The 20,890-nt window shown below is 40.4% G+C and overlaps 1 protein-coding gene across 1 annotated transcript in view; it reads right to left on the bottom strand.

Annotated features, from left to right (window-relative positions):
- Positions 1-20,890, bottom strand: part of LOC139767122 (E3 SUMO-protein ligase RanBP2-like) — a 148,079-nt gene that overhangs the window by 33,684 nt on the left and 93,505 nt on the right. The window contains exons 28-35 of the mRNA XM_071696131.1: positions 16,444-16,777; positions 14,852-14,982; positions 13,005-13,149; positions 9,686-9,813; positions 7,787-7,969; positions 5,928-6,974; positions 3,723-3,875; positions 3,222-3,443 (exon numbers count right to left, since the gene is read on the bottom strand). Coding sequence (XP_071552232.1) covers positions 3,222-3,443; positions 3,723-3,875; positions 5,928-6,974; positions 7,787-7,969; positions 9,686-9,813; positions 13,005-13,149; positions 14,852-14,982; positions 16,444-16,777 — 2,343 coding nt within the window. The remainder of the gene's footprint in view (positions 1-3,221; positions 3,444-3,722; positions 3,876-5,927; positions 6,975-7,786; positions 7,970-9,685; positions 9,814-13,004; positions 13,150-14,851; positions 14,983-16,443; positions 16,778-20,890) is intronic.

The following is a 20,890-nucleotide window of genomic DNA, read 5'->3' as shown; positions in this document are numbered from 1 at the left end:
CTACATCTGCTACCTTCTTATCAAACACATTCAACAATCCTTCAAAATACCCACTTCATCTCCTCCTCATCTCATCACTACCTGTTACCACTACCCCATTTGTCCCTTTCATGATGTTCCCATTGTTTCTCTTGTTTTTCTCAATATCAACGTCCTTCCGAAACACCTTATTCTCCCTGAAGTTTACTGATAATCACTTTCTTCAACCTTCATCTGTTCTCTTTTTCATACCCTGCACCTTCCACTTGACCTCCTGCCACAAGTACCTTTCCAATAATTTACACTCCTTCCCTTTAATTAAAGTACCACATATACAACTCACTTTTCTCTCACTAGCTCACTACCCTCTCTCACTTGCCTACCTTCCACATGCCAGAACTGCTTCCTTTAATATCTCCCTTTCCTCACCCACTCACCTTTTATTTCTTCATATATCATATTTATAACAATAAATAAAACCAAGTTGAATGATGTGATGCATCTGATACGCAAAAACTAGAATCAACATGGTTATGAATAATGGATGGTAGTTTACTCTACGCATAATAGATATTTATTTATTTATTTTGCTTTGTCGCTGTCTCCGGCATTTGCGAGGTAGCTAGCGCAAGGAAACAGACGAAAGAAATGGCCCAACCCACCCACATACACATGTATATACATAACACGTCCACACACACACAAATATACATACCCATACATCTCAATGTACACATATATATACACACACAGACACATACATATATACACATGCACACAATTCACACTGTCTGCCTTTATTCATTCCCATCGCCACCTCGCCACACATGGAATAACATCCCCCTCCCCCCTCATGTGTGCGAGGTAGCGCTAGGAAAAGACAACAAAGGCCCCATTCGTTCACACTCAGTCTCTAGCTGTCATGCAATAATGCCCAAAACCACAGCTCCCTTTCCACATCCAGGCCCCACACAACTTTCCATGGTTTACCCCAGACGCTTCACATGCCCTGATTCAATCCATTGACAGCACGTCAACCCCAGTATACCACATCGATCCAATTCATTTTATTCCTTGCCCGCCTTTCACCCTCCTTCATGTTCAGGCCCCGATCACTCAAAATCTTTTTCACTCCATCTTTCCACCTCCAATTTGGTCTCCCACTTCTCCTCGTTCCCTCCACCTCTGACACATATATCCTCTTAGTCAATCTTTCCTCACTCATTCTCTCCATGTGCCCAAACCATTTCAAAACACCCTCTTCTGCTCTCTCAACCACGCTCTTTTTATTTCCACACATCTCTGAGTTTGGTAAAGTGTGTGAAAGAAGAAATTTAAGAGTAAATGTGAATAAGAGCAAGGTTATTAGGTACAGTAGGGTTGAGGGTCAAGTCAATTGGGAGGTAAGTTTGAATGGAGAAAAACTGGAGGAAGTAAAGTGTTTTAGATATCTGGGAGTGGATCTGGCAGCGGATGGAACCATGGAAGCAGAAGTAAATCATAGGGTGGGGGAGGGGGCGAAAATCCTGGGAGCCTTGAAGAATGTGTGGAAGTCGAGAACATTATCTCCGAAAGCAAAAATGGGTATGTTTGAAGGAATAGTGGTTCCAACAATGTTGTATGGATGCGAGGCGTGGGCTATGGATAGAGTTGTGCACAGGAGGGTGGATGTGCTGGAAATGAGATGTTTGAGGACAATATGTGGTGTGAGGTGGTTTGATCGAGTAAGCATAATAGATACATAGTAAAAAAAAAAAATTGGTTGTTAAACCTAATGTTGAAACTTTTTATAATACTTTTTAAATCATCTAATTTTTCTTTAATAGCAAGGGAAATCTTAAGTCAGGAAAGAAATAATTGGGTAGGTAGGATCCAGGGGTGACTAGGAGTCTCAAGTGGACACCATTAAAGACTAACCATTAGAAAGCTTAAGAATTACCCAAATACATACAGAGACAATGTAAGTTAATTTATTCAAAGCCGATCAAATCAATATTCAGGTTAGGTTCCTAGCAGTAGTTACTTTGGGCAAGAAAATACAAATAGGAAAAAAGTATATGAACAGGTAAAACAAGGTATGGGTTGGGAGAATTTGTTATTCAGTTCCACACATATCCATACATCATCCTCTACATTTCATTCTACTCAGTGACTAGCAACTCTTTAAATGAAGATTTTTTCCTGATGATTTTAGAGGAAAATTTTGGATTTTCCTCATTATTCTTTTCAAAGTTTCTTTGTTCCTCTTTTCTGATCCTGCTATGCTATTTATTCCTTACCCTTGTATACCCTGTAAATGCAGACAGACTGAAGAGTTGCTTATGAGTTTACAACTGCTTATCTCAAAGAATTCTAAACTTTTTGACAAATCATACTTAACATTCACACCATAATTGAGGACAGAGGTAGCAAAGCTCCTACTACTTCACTGTAAACAAATCCTTTAACCACAATGCACTGGTTCCCGTCTACTGAACTCCATTTCCCAATGTATGCTAACCTAAAAATGTTTGAGGTTTGAGAAGTTTCCATGATTATATCTACTCTTTAGGAAGTCTCACCTCTTCTCTTTTGACTTCCTGATTTACCATATAGTCAAACTTGAGCATTACATTATCACTTTTTTCCATCTGGTGTGTCATACACAATATGATGTCCTTATACATTTAATTTCTAACAAATCCACCTTCTTCCATACTCTTTTATAAATGGCCCAAGCCTCACATCCATACAACACTGTCGGAATCAATATAAGACCAAACATAACCATCTTTGCTCCCAAATGCTGTGTCCTCTCATTCCCCAAACTCGGTGAACTATGGATCTCAGCCCCCTCACCCACCATATGGCTTACTTCAGCTTCTATAGTGCCATCTGCTGCCATATCCACACACATGTACCTAAAACAATCCAGTCCAGCTTGGTATTATCTGCTTAAACTCACACTCTAACCAATCTGCTTCTCTCCCCTGATAAGGCTGATAACCCTACTTAAATTAATTTCAACTCTCAACTTTTGCTTCTCACACAATCAGACACCAGTTTGTGCAATATTTCACTTAAGTCAGTCAACAAAGCTGTCATCAACAAACAAAACTAACCTCCTAAGCCCTATGAAGAGAACAGAACAGACATGACAGCAGAGAAAAATTAAAAGTGGAACCAAAATCAAAAAGTCTGTCATCAGTTAGTGTTAACAGAGAACAGTACATATTCAAAGAATGATATGGTTTCTTTCCTACCTTAGCAATGTCCACTTCTTTAATAAACTCTGAAGCAATTTCAGGAGTTTTGAATCGAATGGCAAATGTCTCATTTTGAGGAGTCGCTTCTGAATAGTCTAAAGCAGCCCAGTAAAAGTTCTTGTCATCCTTCTTGTGGAACTCCATATCTTTCTTTAAGTAGTGATTTAAGCAGATCTTGTGAACTTGTTCCCTTCGCATTAGTAGTCTAATCTTACCAGTCTGAGTGATGAAAGAAAATAAGGGTGTACATATTAAAAACACCAAATTAGTAATATTAATCATCAGTGACAATAACTATGTAAATAAAAAAAAATCTTGTGGACTTGTTCCTTGCACTAGTAGTCTAATTTTAACATTTTAAGTGGAGAAAGAAAAATGAGATATATACTCAACATATTAAGCATCAAGAACATAAAAGAACAAAAAAATTAGGGAAAATATTCAGACATGAGAGACTATACATCCTAACTTTCAAATTACAAAAAATACTGAACAAACCTGTTTATGAGCGAGGATCTTCACATCCCCAAGTCCACGCTCCTTCCATTCTCCAGCAACAAGTCGGAACAATTTCGCACGGTGTGTATACAGAACATCTTCTTCTTCTTCTCCAGTAACTACCTCCACTTTATCCGGAAGGGGTATTACTGGCTGCAGAAGATGAAATAATATAAAATTTCCTTTATGAAAATATTACATTACAAATACACATTAAGTGAAATGATAATGGCAAGGACAGCAAACAGCAACAGATTACATGAGAAATTACAAACATTAGGAGACCTGGTTGGCCCACAACTGGGTTGTCTGGATGGGGTGGTTAGGGATGTAAATGCAAGAGTTCTGGAGAGAGAGGTGAGTATGCAGTCTGTTGGGGATGAGAGGGCCTGGGAAGTGAGTTAGTTGCTGTTCGCCAATGATACAGCTCTGGTGGCTGATTCGTGTGAGAAACTGTATTAGTTGGAGACTGAGTTTGGAAAAGCGTGTAAAACAAGAAAGTTGTGGGTAAATGTGGATAAGAGCAAGGTTATTAGGTTCAGTAAGGTTGAGGGGCAAGCTAATTGGGATGTAAGTTTAAATGGAGAAAAATTGGAGATAGTGGAGTATTTTAGATATCTGGGAGTGGACTTAGCAACGGATGGAAGCAGAAGTGAGTCACAGGGTGGGGGAGGTGGAGAAGGTTCTGGAAGCAATGAAGAACGAGTGGAAGGAGAGAAAGTTATCTCAGAGAGCAATAATAGGTATTTTTGAAGGAATAGTAGTTCCAACAACGCTATGTGGTTGTGAGGCATGGGCTATAGACAGGGTGGTATGGAGGAGGGTGGATATGTTGGAAATGAAATGTTTGAGGGCAGTAAAAAGTGTGAGGTGGTTTAATTGAGTAAGTAATGAAAGGGTAAGAGAGATGAGTGGAAAAAAAAGAGCATGGATGAGACAGCAGAAGAGGGTGTGTTGAAATGGTTCTGACATATGGAGAGAATGAGTTGAGGAAAGATTGACAAAGAGGATATATGTGTCAGAGGTGGAGGGAACATGGAGAAGCAGGAGACCAAATTGGAGGTGGAAGGATGGAGTGGAGTGAAAAAGATTTTGAGCAATCGGGGCCTGAACATACAAGAGGGTGAGAGGTGTGCAAGAAATAGAGACAATCGGAATGATGAGGTATACCAGGGTCTATGTGCTGTCAGTGGACTGAACCAGGGCATGTGAAATGTTTGGGGTAAACCATGGAAAGTTTTGTTGAGCCTGGATGTGGATTGGGAGCTGTGGTTTCAGTGCATTACACACGACTGCTCGAGGCTGAATGTGAACGAATGTAGCATTTTTTGTCTGTTTTCCTGGTGCTACCTTGCTGAAGCAGGGGGTAGCGATGCTGTATCCTGTGGGGCAGAGAAGCACCAGGAATGGATCAAGGCAATAACTCTCCTCTATTCCTACTCATATACCTGCCTTCCATCCTTGGTAAAAACTTTTCACTGCCTCTAGCAACTTACCTCCCACACCATATACTCTTAAGACATTCCACAAAGCATCTCTATCAACCATATCATATGCCTTCTCCAGATCCATAAATGCTTCATACAAATCTATCTGTTTTTCTAAGTATTTCTCACACACATTCTTCAAAGCAAAGACATGATCCACACATCCTCTGTGACTTCAGAAACCACACCACTCTTCCCCAATCTGATGATATGTACATGCCTTCAACCTCTTGATCAAGACCCTCCCATACAATTTCCCAAAAAGTGTCACAATAGTACATCATATATTGTACACATGTCAAAGGTGGAGGGAACAAGAGGTGAGAGACCAAATTGGAGGTGGAAGGATGGAGTGAAAAAGATTTTGAGCAATCAGGGCCTGAACATGCAAGAGGGTGAGAGGTGTGCAAGGGACAGAGCGAACTCCTAGCACTACCTTGCCCCACAGGAAACAGCCATTGCTACCCTCTGCATCAATGAGGTGGCACCAGGAAAACAGACAAAAAAGGCCACATTCATTTACACTCAGTCTCTAGCTGTCATGTGTAATGCACCCAAACCAGAGCTCCCTACCAACATCCAGGCCCCATAGACCTTTCCTTGGTTTACCCCAAACGTTTCACATGCCCTGGTTCAGTGTACTGACAGCACATCGACCATGGTATTCCATAGCATTCCAATTCACTCTATTTCTTACAAAAATTCATATGATACCTACCTCAAAGTAAAGGTGATCTCCATCATCTTCTTCTAATACACCATCTTCTGATTCACATACACTTATATCTCTTGATCGGGGAGATTTTGCCTTTATTCCTGCAAAAGTAAATTCATACTTTCCTGGGCTTCCAAAAACAAATCCTGATTTCCCATCCTTCACTGGGGTGGAAGTATCTTCTTCAGAACCTGTAGAGGATGCCTCAGGTGCTGCTGAGAATACTGCTGATGAAAAAGCTGAGGTGTTGGTTGAAGTGGAGGATGACGTGGATGACACTAAATTTGCAGCTGTGTTTGTTGGATTCCAAGCAAAACTGAATGGTTTGTTACTATGGTCACTTGGAACACAAAATGAAAATGCAGGAGCAGCATCTGAAGCTACGGTCTCTTGAGAAGACCTGTTTGCAACACCAAATGTAAATGGTGGATGAGATGCTGTACCTGTTGTCACTTGGCTAGTTTGAGGAATGCCAAATGAGAAAGGTTTATTATCTGAAGTGCCAAAGCTGAACCCACCAGCAGAGGATGACAAAGCCACTGATGTTCCTTCATTTTTCCTTATGCCTAAGCTAAATGATTTATTCTCAACAGATGATTCATTACCACATGATCCGCAAGCAATGCACTTAGTCACCTCGGCTTTGTTGCGAACTAAACAACTGTTACACTCCCAAGATCCAGCTGGTGGCTTAAACATCCCAGCTAATGACAAAGGCACAGTATCATTTTTCTTTTCTTGATCGCCTCCACACTCCTTTTCATTTCTTTCGGTAACATTTACAGAGCTGCCATATTTTGGTGTACTCTCTCTAGGTGGTTCATAACCTGGTTTATTAACAGAACATGAAACACACACACTGCTCTCTGCTGCATTCCGCACCAAACATGTTTCACATTCCCAAGATCCAACAGCTGGTTTGAACATGGCTGCCAAACAGCTGAATGATCCTTGGGTTGAGGATTCTGGAACATTTGTTGTCAAGTCCACAGAGGATGATGTATTCTGAGATTTTTGAGCTTTCTCAAAGGCTGCCTTAAAGGAGAGTGCCTAAAAAAGAAAGAAAAGGGTTTAAGCATATGTAAACTACAAAGGCACTATCATTCCAATGGATGTTTTTATTCAAATATCTACTAAAGTGGAATTTTGCTGAAAGTCATGTTGCAGCAATGTGTGCATATATTATCTAGTAGGTTTCCTCTCCAAGCAAATCAAACCTATCTATCTATCTATATCTCTGATGCCCTTAATACCAGGCAATCCTATCAATGGGGTGGCCATGACAAAAGTGTCTCCACTTATCCATGTCCTAACATGCCTCCCTCACATACAAAATTCCATGAATTCTTCCCCCAATTCTCTCACTCTAGCACACTTAAACTCTATTTCCCAATGTCACAAGCGGTCTTCTTTGCACACAAACCCCTTTAATCATACTATTATATACTTGCCTTGTAAGTCCACAGAGTTCTTTCAACATACCCAAACCACCTCTAGTACATTTCACCCACCCACTCTACCACTCGACAATTCATTCCCTGATGTACAAAATCACTCAAAGACCCCCCTCATTACCTTCTTCAATACATCTAGCCATGCCATATGCTCCTCACAAATAACTCACTTCCATAGCCTGGATTACTGACACTTGTGATTCATCCTTGTGCATGTTTTAGCTGCACAGATCAGGGTTGGGAGGACTAAGCTGTCCCTTAATCCTTTCTTCACTCCCATACTAACCATTCTATCCTAAATAATTCTATGAAGGTACCCAATCTCTCTTCCAACCTGTACTACTCTCTCCCTTCTGTACCACCAAATTTACTCAAGATTGTATCTTCCTTCATAAAATCATGACTTACCAATTCCTGTGTTTTAAATTTGGCTGCAAACTGCTCCTCCTTTACTTCTTCATCAGCAAAGTCAGGAGCAGCCCATATCCAAGCCTTGTCTGATGACAGCATTGGAGTTAGTTTGATTTCAGGAGTTATGAAATGATTGGCACACACCTTGAGAATCTGTTCTCGACGCATCAATACCCGGACCTGTTAAAACCAAACTGAATTTTAGGAAGGATGAAAACAAAAAATGCCATTTGTTCTACTTTTTACTCTTAAAAAAGAAAGAAAAAAAAAAAAAAGCACCTAAGAAATCAAGCCTTTACAGGCAGCATAACCAAAAAAATTCATCTTGTCCTCTAATATATTACTCTGCTCACTTTCACAAATACCATAAAAAAGTGCTCATATGTCTTGTGAATCCTAAACTTACCAATTACATTCTTCTTCACTCCATTCTGACATACACACTGTCTACAGGTGGTAAAACCAAAAGTGATTGTATCATCATGGACAGAAAAGGGTAGACCCATCCTGACTACACATGGTAAGAAAAGTGTCTATCTATATCTCCGATGCCTGTTCCAATTAGAACTCGCTCAAAAGGAATGGCCACGGCAACAATCTCCATGACTAAAGAACTCCAGTGCCACTTCTTAGCCTCTAGTGCCTCATCCTTAACAGGACACAGGCAGAGGGCAAGTCTAGAGCAAAGTTTCCAGAGGCTCCTACGTGATGACTACTTATATGTACTGCTCCTACTTACCACTTCTACCTAATGTTTCTACCTGATGCTCCTCCCTAAAATGTTCCTACCTACTAATTATATCTACTGCTCCTACCATTTTGCCAAAAGGCAGGGCTAGCACATAGTGCTCACCAAAGGAAAATCTAGTTATGACGAATGAGCTGCATAAGTGTTTTCAAGTGTTACATATGACAAGGAGAAACTGTATGTTTGTGAACAGAATGCCAGTAGTCCACATGTTTGTGAAGCAGAAAGAAAAGACAGCTACCTGGGTCAGAGGAGAGCAACTTGACAACCACTAAAGAGCTAGCTTACTAAGCAGATGTCACTAACCCTCCTGATACCCAGGCGAGTAGTAGTGATAATGTACCTCTCTGGTCGTTGGCTGCCTACCAACTACTACCAACCAGAAAAGTATCTTATCAAAGGTTATGTGAAACACTATGACTACGTGGATGAAGGGAGCAAGGGGCTGGAAATCCTCCCCTCCCGTTTTTTTAATTTTCCAAAAGAAGGAACAGAGAAGGGGGCCCATAATAAATGTTAACTTGATTGCATATTTCCATGAAATTAACTATAAGCAGGGCTACCTTAATCATCAAGGTTTTCTCATTCAAGTTCACCAACCCTACCATGAAAAAGGCCTTATTCACTTTTTAATGAATTCACCTTCTTTCCTCTAAGTCCCCAACACCAACTTAAATTTCAGCAGATAATTTTCTCAGATCACTTAGTTTCTCTCTCATCTCATGACAAACTTCATGATCCTTGAATTGACTCCTCATATTCTGTAACTCCTCCTGTAGTTAACTTATAGTTAGTCTTACTCTTTAACAATTTCCCATAACACCTCTAAACATTTGTTCTCTGGCAGTCCCTAATTCATTTCCCTCCCCCCTTTTGCCTCTTCTCGTGAGTGTTGTATTGACTGACTGTTTTTGGTACATTCCCTTGTTTAATCCATATCAGATGGAAGCTCATTTCTTTGTGTAGTCTTGGCTTTTTTTTTTTTGTATTTGTTGACTTTCATCATTTCTTTGTGTGTTTGTGAGTGTGAGACAGAATATTCCTTAACAGACCACCAATTGTAACATTCCAAAGAAAATACTGCAGATAATGATTATATCAAGTTCACTTATTGCTCAAGAAAAGTACAACCTTCAACTTTTACTAACCTTCCCAGATGCAATATTTTTCAGGATCTTCAACTCTCCAACACCTCGTTCCTTCCACTCCTTGGTCTCTTTGTCATACCGGAACAACTTAGCTCGTTCACAAAACAGTTTTTCTTCCTCTTCTTCACCTATGGAGAAAATTTTCTTTGTAGATCTTATCTTTTTTATAAGGATTCCCCATTTCCCATGATAGTGAGGTAGTGCAAGGAACATATGATATGACTAAGCCTTTGAGGGAAAATTCCTCACTTGGCAACCTTCTCTGTTCCTTCTTTTGGAGAAATAAAACTGGATGAGAGGATTTCCAGGCCCCAACTCCCACCAATTTCAGTCGCCTTCTAAGACATGCAGGGAATATATGGGCTGCATTCTTTCTACCCTAGCCCTACATTTATCTAATATAGTTATTATAATTTTATCTATTTATTATACTTTGTCGCTGTCTCCTACGTTAGCACAAGGAAACAGACGAAAGAATGGCCCAACCCACCCACATACATATGTACATACATAAATGCCCAAACACGCACATATATACCTATACATATGAACGTACACATGCATATATACATACATACATATACATACACAGACTTCATACTATTCGCCATTTCCTGCGTTAGCAAGGTAGCGTTAAGAACAGAGGACTGAGCCTTTGAGGGAATATCCTCACTTGGCCCCCTTCTCTGTTCCTTCTTTTGGAAAATTAAAAAATGAGAGGGGAGGATTTCCAACACCCTGCTCCCTCCCCTTTTAGTTGCCTTCTATGACATGAAGGGAATACATGGAAAGTATTCTTTCTCCCCTATACACAGACATATACATATATACACATGCACATAATCATACATGCTGCCTTCATCCATTCCTGCTGCCACCCCACTTGAGGTAATGCTAGGAAAGGACAACAAAGGCCACATTCGTCAGCACTCAGACTAGCTGTCATGTATAATGCAGTGAAACCACAGCTCAATTTCCACATCCAGGCCCCACAAAACTTTCCATGGTTTACCCAAGATGCTTCACATGCCCTGGATCAATCCATTGACAGCATGTCGACCTTGGTACACCACATCATTCCAATTCACCCTATTCATTGCACGCCTTTCACCCTCCTGTATGTTCAGGCCCCGATCACTCAAAATCTTTTTCACTCCAACCTTCCGCCTCCAATTTGGTCTCCCACTTCTCCTCGTTCCCTCCACCTCTGACATATATATCTTCTGCTCTCTCAGCCAAACTCTTTTTATTACCACACATCTCTCTTTCATTACTCACTCGATCAAACCACCTCACATCACATATTGTCCTCAAACATCTCATTTCCAACACATCCACCCTCCGCACAACCATATCTATCGCCCATGCCTCACAACCATATAACATTGTTGGAACCACTATTCCTTCAAACATACCCATTTTTGCTCTCCAAGATAACATTTTCACCTTCCACACGTTCTTCAATGCTCCCAGAATCTTCGTTCCCTCCCCACCCTGACTCACTTCCACTTCTATGGTTCCATCTGCTGCTAAATCCACTCCCAGATATCTAAAACACTTCACTTCCTCCAGTTTTTCTCCATTCAAACTTACCTCCCAATTTACTTGTCCCTCAACCCTACTGAACCTAATAACCTTGCTCATTCACATTTACTCTCAGCTTTCTTCTTTCACACACTTTACCAACCTCAGTCACTAACTTCTGCAACTTATCACTATCATCATACATAATTGCTGTTTCCTGCGTCAGCAAGGTATTGCCAGGAAACAGATCAAGAAATGGCCCATCCACTCTCATACACATATATATATTTGTATACATATATATATGTACTCCCTGGGGATAGGGGAGAAAGAATACTTCCCACATATTCCCTGCGTGTCGTAGAAGGCGACTAAAAGGGAAGGGAGTGGGGGGCTGGAAATCCTCCCCTCTCGTTTTTTTTTTTAATTTTCCAAAAGAAGGAACAGAGAAGGGGGCCAGGTGAGGATCTTCCCTCAAAGGCCCAGTCCTCTGTTCTTAACGCTACCTCGCTATCGCGGGAAATGGCGAATAGTATGAAAAAAAAAAAATATATATATATAATCCCTGGGGATAGGGGAGAAAGAATACTTCCCACGTATTCCCTGCGTGTCGTAGAAGGCGACTAAAAGGGGAGGGAGCGGGGGGCTGGAAATCCTCCCCTCTCTATTTTTTTAATTTTTCCAAAAGAAGGAACAGAGAAGGGGGCCAGGTGAGGATATTCCCTCAAAGGCCCAGTCCTCTGTTCTTAAAGCTACCTCGCTAATGCGGGAATGGCGAATAGTTTGAAAGAAAGAAAGAATATATATATATATATATATATATATATATATATATATATATATATATATATATATATATATATATATATATATGTATATAAATGCCCACATATGCACATATACATACACATACATATCAACATATACATACACATAAGCAGACATTACATACATACACATGTACACATTCATACTTGCTTGTCTTCATCCATTCTTGTTGCTACCCCGCCCCACAGGAAAACAGCATCGCTATCCCCTGCTTCAGTGAGGTAGTGCTAGGAAAACAGACTAAAAAGGCCACAATCATTCACACTCAGTATCTGGCTGTCACGTTTAATGCACCGAAACCACAGCTCTCTATCCACATCCAGGCCCCATAGACCTTCCCATGGTTTCCCTGGCTGCTTCAATCCACTGACAGCATGTTGACCCCTGTACACTATATTATGTCAATTCACTCTATGCCATACATGCCCTTCATCCTCTGGTATGTTTAGGCACCAGTTCCTTACTTCCATCTGCAAATAGGTTTCCCCCTTCTGTAAGACCTTCCACAAGGGATCTCTATCATCCATATCAAGTAATGACCCCACTACTTGGAGGAAAAAAGAAAAAGAAAAAATAGATATTTCAAATACATACTTAAGGTGTTAATTACTGCTACACCTTTTACTCACTTTTTTCAAATGAAAGAAACCTAACAGCTTTAGGGTTAAATTGAATCACATAAACTCAACAAGTGAGCCTAATACCTGTGCCATAAACATTGAAATATATAAAATTTTAAAGTAAATAATTCATTGTGATTTCCAATTTCCCTACTCAGAGCATGGTGTTCCAGGAAAAACCTTTTCCAACCAGTATAAATGCCAACCATCTCCACATCTTCAGTGCATAAAATCCAAACATGATACTTTAAACATTTCTATAATGAGAATGTCTTTCCATGTTTCTTCGAAGTTCCCTATAATCAGAACTAATTCTAAACAAATGGAAAGCATAAAAGAAATCTTACCAGTCTTAACTTCAACCAAATCAGGCATCGGCACCACTGGCTGGAAGTCCACCTGGGGTTCATATTCCTCAACTTTGTCCTCACCATCTTCCTTTGTAGGGGATTTGGCTGGTGATGATTTTTCAAAAACTGTCTTGGGTTCAAACTATAAGAAGAAAAACATGAGATGTTCTTATAAAAGAATACAAGCCATCATGCAAATGGTATGAATGCAAGAGAAATGATGCAATCACATATTGCTGACTCAACTAGGTAAGACTGAAACTGGGCATAAGTAGAATAAAAGATAGCATTAGCAATTGCAATAATCCATAAAACTGCTCTGCTGACATCCAGTACAGAACACACTTCCCTCTCTTTGCATGGGAGATAGAAGTAAAAAAAGTCATGCACATAATAAGTGGTATTTTTAAAACAAAAGTAGAGGGCTTTTGTATTGGTAGACAATATACAATATCTACTGTGGATGTGTGCAAATGAGGCTACTGTCCAACTGTTCCTGACCCTAGCTTGGATAGAAAAAATACAACCCTCATAAACTTGCACAAACAATCCTCTCTCTCCACCTTACTGTATTTCATCACCTTGCTTTGTTCATATTTACACAAAACTGTATCCTCTCACAAATTCTCCCACATTGTCTCCAGTATATTATCACAGTACAGGGGATAAGGGTAAAATGAGCTTGGTTATAATGCCACGAAGGCATTACATGGGATGTGAGATCAACCAGTCATTGCTGCCAGACTAATGAGTATGCTTATGCACTTTTCTTCCTATTACAGCAATGCAAAACTCTGTATTAGCACATATCAATTCATGAAAATATCTATTTTGCACAAAACTAATGAGGTTTTAAATGAAAAGCTCTCACAAACTATATTGGAGTTTACTCCCATGCAGTGTCAGCACATCAGATTCCAATACATGATAAGTAAAGGGTAGCTAAGCCCTTCACTTTCTTTCGTATATGGCAACTTTCTATTACCATTCCCACAAAACTGCCATGCGGGGGGAGGGGGGTTGTTATTTCATGTGTGGCGGGGTGGCGATGGGAACGAATAAAGGCAGACAGTATGAATTATGTACAAGTGTATATATATGTATATGTCTGTGTGTGTATATATATGTATACGTTGAGATGTATAGGTATGTATATTTGCGTGTGTGGACGTGTATGTATATACATGTGTATGTGGGTGGGTTGGGCCATTCTTTCGTCTGTTTCCTTGCGCTACCTCCCTTACACGGCAGACAGCGACAAAGTAAAATGAAAAAAAAATTATTATGCTATGTCCCTGTCTCCCTTGTTATCGAAGTAGTGCAAGGAAACATACAAAAGAATGGCCCAACCCACACACATACATGTGTATATACATGTTCAAATCAAACATAATTCAACAGAGCAAGCAATTACAAATCAAACTTTAGAATGTAAACACAGGCACACACAATTTACTGTTCGATGAAATTTGTTGAAATCAATATACTTGACAGAGGTCCCAAGATACAACCTGCTTTAACTGGAGGACAGAAAGACTACGAACAACTTTACAATTATTAATGTAGTTAGACGAGGCATGTATTGGAGATATGAAGGCAAAGATACAGATAGATAGATAGAAAGATAGATAGATAGATAGATAGATAGAAAATATAAATTCACATAACATGGTTCACTTCAAAAGACAATGGGAATTTGCAAAAAATGTGTGTTAATAACTGAAAATATACTTGACAACTTGAAATACAAGAAAAATCTGATAATGTAAAGTACAAGAAAAATCTGACAATGTAAAGTACAAGCAAAGTCTGACAATTTGAAGTACAAGTAAATTCACACTTACTGCCTTTGTATTCTTTGTGGTGAACAAATTAGTGGGTGATGAAGTATCAGTTCCCAAACTTCTGAAAGAAAGCAGAGGTCCAGATGCTGCTTTACTGCCAAACAAACTTCCACTATTTGCCACTGTAGTACCTAGAAACAAAGAAAAATTATCAATACTGACAGACAGGAGTAATAAAATAGAACATTAAGAATGGGGGCAGATGTGCATAAGAGTAATGATATGGATGACCATGAAACAAGCATTATCTTCATTGTCTACTACATTAAATAATATTATTATCATTATTCTTTATTATTATACTTTGTCACTGTCTCCTGCATTAGCGAGGTAGCACAAGGAAACAGACGAAATAATGGCCCAACCCACCCACATACACATGTATATACATAAACACCCACACACGCACATATACATACCTATACATTTTAACTTATACATACATATACATACACAGACATATACATATATACACGTATACATTCATACATGCTGCCTTCATCCATTCCCGCAGCCACTCTGCCACACAAGAAATGGCGCCCCACTCCCCCCACATGCGCACAAGGTAGCACTAGGAAAAGACAACAAAGGCCACATTCGTTCACACTCTGTCCCTAGCTGTCATGTGTAATGCACCGAAACCACAGCTCCCTTTCCACATCTAGGCCCCACAAAGCTTTCCATGGTTTACCCCAGTCACTTCACATGCCCTGGTTCAATCCATTGACAGCACGTCAACACCGGTATACCACATCGTTCCAATTCACTCTATTCCTTGCATGCCTTTCACCCTCCATTATGTTAAGGCCCCGATCGCTCAAAATGTTTTTCACTCCATCCTTCCACTTCCAATTTGGTCTCTCCCACTTTAAATAAATCCCTTCAATTTCCTACTACTATCAATACTGTTCCAAATCCCATGAAGTCAAACAAATGCACACAGCCTTTGATTAATCAAACATCCTCAACCAATAAGATGTGTGTCTACTCAAATTTAAACTCTGCACATCAAGTTAATTTACCAAGGAATAGCAAAGTTCTAGAGATAAAGAATGGAAAATATATCTATCTATCTATCTCTGACTCCAGTTCCAAACTGGAACTCCTCAAAAAGGTGGCCACAGCAAACAGTGTCTCCATAACTAATGAAATCTACTGCCACTTCTTAGCCTTTAGTGCCTCACCCTGAACGGGCCACTAGCAAAGGGCAACTCTAAGTGTTTGCCTTGGCTCCTACCTAATGTTCCTACCAATTACATCTACCTGATGCTCCTTCCCACTGTTCTAGCCTACTACTTACTACCTAGTGCTCCTGCTTAAATGTTGCTACCATTTTGTCAAAAGGCAGTGCGAGCACACAGTGCTCAATGCAGGAAAATCTACGAGTTACAAAGAATACTGTGTCAGAGTAGTGCAACTTGACAACCACTGAGGTGCTGGTTCAACAGGTACAAGTCACTAACCCTCCCAATGCCTAGTCAGATGATACCGGCGTATAACTATCTGGTTGGTGGCTATCTACCAACTAATATGAACTAAGTGGAAAGATTTCTAACTTCATCACTCTTATATAAAAGCAGCATTATAATTACCAGTATGGTCTCCATCTTTCTTGGTGTCAGCACTAGGAGTGCTGAAAGTAAAACCTGATGCTGGAGGGTTAGCGGTGCCTGATCCAAATGAAAATCCAGCAAAGATGGATTCTTTTTTCTTCTCCTCTTCCTGGGACTCTTGCTGAGGTTCATCTACATTTTCTTGCTTGAGCGAAGGGGTGGTCGTAAAAGTAAAGCCACTTAGAGAAAACCAGCCAACTTCCTTGGAAGCATCGGAGGTGGTGGTACTGACTGAGGAAGTTGTGGAAGAGACTTGTGAGGTAACGGCAGCAGCTGAGTTAGTAGTGTTGCATGAAGAAACTGTACTGACAGACTGACTGCTAGTTGTACTTGTAGTGCCCAATCCAAATATGAAACTAACTGGAAAATACATAATGCAAACAAATATCAATCAACAAGATAAAATGCAAATGTAACTTTCAACTATATATAAGATTTTGCTGTTACAACCTTTAAATCCTGTAATTCATAAACCCTTTTTACTGCATCAAGTTGGGGTGAGAGAGTATCATTAAATTTTAGGGAGAATAAAAAGATGTTCTGGAAGGAGGTAAATAAAGTGCGCAAGACAAGGGAGCAAATGGGAACTTCAGTGAAGGGGGCTAATGGGGAGGTGATAACAAGTAGTGGTGATGTGAGAAGGAGATGGAGTGAGTATTTTGAAGGTTTGTTGAATGTGTTTGATGATTGAGTGGCAGATATAGGGTGTTTTGGTCGAGGTGGTGTGCAAAGTGAGAGGGTTAGGGAAAATGATTTGGTAAACAGAGAAGAGGTAGTAAAAGCTTTGCGGAAGATGAAAGCCGGCAAGGCAGCAGGTTTGGATGGTATTGCAGTGGAATTTATTAAAAAAGGGGGTGACTGTATTGCTGACTGGTTGGTAAGGTTATTCAATGTATGTATGATTCATGGTGAGGTGCCTGAGGATTGGCGGAATGCTTGCATAGTGCCATTGTACGAAGGCAAAGGGGATAAGAGTGAGTGCTCAAATTACAGAGGTATAAGTTTGTTGAGTATTCCTGGTAAATTATGAGAGGGTATTGATTGAGAGGGTGAAGACATGTACAGAGCATCAGATTGGGGAAGAGCAGTGTGGTTTCAGAAGTGATAGAGGATGTGTGGATCAGGTGTTTGCTTTGAAAAATGTATGTGAGAAATACTTAGAAAAGCAAATGGATTTGTATGTAGCATTTATGGATCTGGAGAAGGCATATGATAGAGTTGATAGAGATGCTCTGTGGATGGTACTAAGAATATATGGTGTGGGAGGCAAGTTGTTAGAAGCAGTGAAAAGTTTTTATAGAGGATGTAAGGCATGTGTACGTGTAGGAAGAGAGGAAAGTGATTGGTTCTCAGTGAATGTAGGTCTGCGGCAGGGGTGTGTGATGTCTCCATGGTTGTTTAATTTGTTTATGGATGGGGTTGTTGGGGCGGTGAATGCAAGAGTTTTGGAAAGAGGGGCAAGTATGCAGTCTGTTGGGGATGAGAGAGCTTGGGAAGTGAGTCAGTTGTTGTTCGCTGATGATACAGCGCTGTTGGCTGATTCATGTGAGAAACTGCAGAAGCTGGTGACTGAGTTTGGTAAAGTGTGTGAAAGAAGAAAGTTAAGAGTAAATGTGAATAAGAGCAAGGTTATTAGGTACAGTAGGGTTGAGGGTCAAGTCAATTGGGAGGTAAGTTTGAATGGAGAAAAACTGGAGGAAGTAAAGTGTTTTAGATATCTGGGAGTGGATCTGGCAGCGGATGGAACCATGGAAGCGGAAGTGAATCATAGGGTGGGGGAGTGGGCGAAAATCCTGGGAGCCTTGAAGAATGTTTGGAAGTCGAGAACATTATCTCGGAAAGCAAAAATGGGTATGTTTGAAGGAATAGTGCTTTCCACAATGTTGTATGGTTGCAAGGCGTGGGCTATGGATAGAGTTGTGCGCAGGAGGGTGGATGTGCTGGAAATGAGATGTTTGAGGACAATGTGTGGTGTGAGGTGGTTTGATCGAGTAAGTAGTGTAAGGGTAAGAGAGATGTGTGGAAATAAAAAGAGCGTGGTTGAGAGAGCAGAAGAGGGTGTTTTGAAATGGTTTGGGCACATGGAGAGAATGAGTGAGGAGAGATTGACCAAGAGGATGTATGTGTCGGAGGTGGAGGGAACGAGAAGTGGGAGACCAAATTGGAGGTGGAAAGATAGAGTGAAAAAGATTCTGAGTGATCGGGGCCTGAACATGCAGGAGGGTGAAAGGTGGGCAAGGAATAGAGTGAATTGGATCGATGTGGTATACCGGGGTCGAGGTGCTGTCAATGGATTGAATCAGGGCATGTGAAGTGTCGGGTAAACCATGGAAAGTTCTGTGGGGCCTGGATGTGGAAAGGGAGCTGTGGTTTCGGGCATTATTACATGACAGCTAGAGACTGAGTGTGAACGAACAGGGCCTTTGTTGTCTTTTCCTAGCGCTACCTCGCACACATGAGGGGGGAGGGGGATGTTATTCCATGTGTGGCGAGGTGGCGATGGGAATAAATAAAGGCAGACAGTATGAATTATGTACATGTGTGTATATGTATATGTCTGTGTGTGTATATATGTGTGTACATTGAGATGTATAAGTATGTATATTTGCGTGTGTGGACGTGTATGTATATAAATGTGTATGTGGGTGGGTTGGGCCATTTCTTTCGTCTGTTTCCTTACACTACCTCGCAAACGTGGGAGACAGCGACAAAGCAAAATAAATAAATAAATAAATAAATACTATTTGCCATTTCCCGCATCGTTAAGAACAGAGGACTGGGCCTTTTGAGGGAATATCCTCACCTGACCCCCTTCTGTTCCTTCTTTTTTGGGGGAAAAAGAAAAAAAAAAGAGGGGAGGATTTCTAGCCCCCTGCTCCCTTCCATTTAAGTTGCCTTCTACGACACGCAGGGAATATGTGGGAAATATTCTTTCATATTCACTCAAAAATTTATACCTGTCAACAACAATAACTGAACTTGACCCGTAACTTCAAAACAGATATATTCTTCAACTATAACAAGCAAAAAATACCCCATACATCCTTGAAAAGTCCATCACACCATTAAATACTTTCCTAACTGAGTAACACCACACTCAACACTTGTACAGACACCTGTTGACCAGCCACAAAGTGAGCTGATTTTCCTAACTGTACTGCACAGGAAGGGCATTTTACACTCATTGGATCCATTCTCTTCAAATTTCTGTCATATAATTTCTTAAATTCTGAAATGGTTTGGTCACATGGAGAGAATGAGTGAGGAAAGATTGACAAAGAGGATATATGTGTCAGAGGTGGAGGGAATGAGAAGTGGGAGACCAAATTGGAGGTGGAAAGATGGAGTGAAAAAGATCTTGAGTGATCGGGGCCTGAACATGCAGGAGGGTGAAAGGCGGGCAGGGAATAGAGTGAATTGGAACGATGTGGTATACCGGGGTCAGAGTGCTGTCAATGGATTGAACCAGGGTATGTGAAGCGTCTGGGGTAAACCATGGAAAGTTCTGTGGGGCCTGGATGTAGAGAGGGAGCTGTGGTTTCAGTGCATTATCACATGACAGCTAGAGACTGAGTGTGAACGAATGGGGCACTTGTTGTCTTTTCCTAGCGCTACCCCGCACACGAGGGGGGAGGGTGTTGTTATTCCATGTGTGGCGAGGTGGCGATGGGAATGAATAAAGGCAGACAGTATGAATTATGTACATGGATATATATGTATATGTCTGTGTGGGTATATATATGTATACATTGAGATGTATAGGTGTGTATATTTGCAGGTGTGGACGTGTATGTATATACATGTGTATGTGGGTGGGTTGGGCCATTCTTTCGTCTGTTTCCTTGAGCTACCTCGCTAACGCAGGAGACAGCGACAAAGGAAAAAATAATAATATATAATTTCTTAAATCTATGCATGCTCATTTAGCTTAAAAAAAAGGTAAAGATGTTATCTACTACAGGTATTCAAGATAAGCAAAGGATATGATAATCTAATCTAACTGGTAACAATGGATACAAACTCCAAGGGAAAATGCTTTACCTCAAATGAGGAGAAGTACTTTTTATTCATCAGCATTGTTAATGCATGGAATGATTTACCAAATAATGAGACTGAAATCAGGACAAAAGATATGTCTAGCAAAAGACTAGCTCAATATTTCAAATCCAAGACTAATATTATTCGCACCTTCATACCCTTGGTGAAAGCTTTCAAGCTTCTCTAAATTGATGCATTTCTACTTTTCCTAAACTAATCTGTAAGTACCTGATATCTTCCACTATAAAAAACAGCCTGGAAGAGACCCAGTGGGCTGTTGCTATTTGAATTTCTGTGTATTCCTTTGTATTTGGCTGTCTGCATTCACAAGTCTTCTTTCATTTCACTTTGTTCATCCACCATTCTAATACTATAAAAGTACTTTTTA

This window comes from Panulirus ornatus, chromosome 59, assembly GCF_036320965.1.
Source record: "Panulirus ornatus isolate Po-2019 chromosome 59, ASM3632096v1, whole genome shotgun sequence".
In the NCBI taxonomy this organism is placed as follows: Eukaryota; Metazoa; Arthropoda; class Malacostraca; order Decapoda; family Palinuridae; genus Panulirus; species Panulirus ornatus.
The sequence above is the reverse complement of the archived record's forward strand: the minus strand, read 5'-3'. Positions and strand labels throughout refer to the sequence as shown.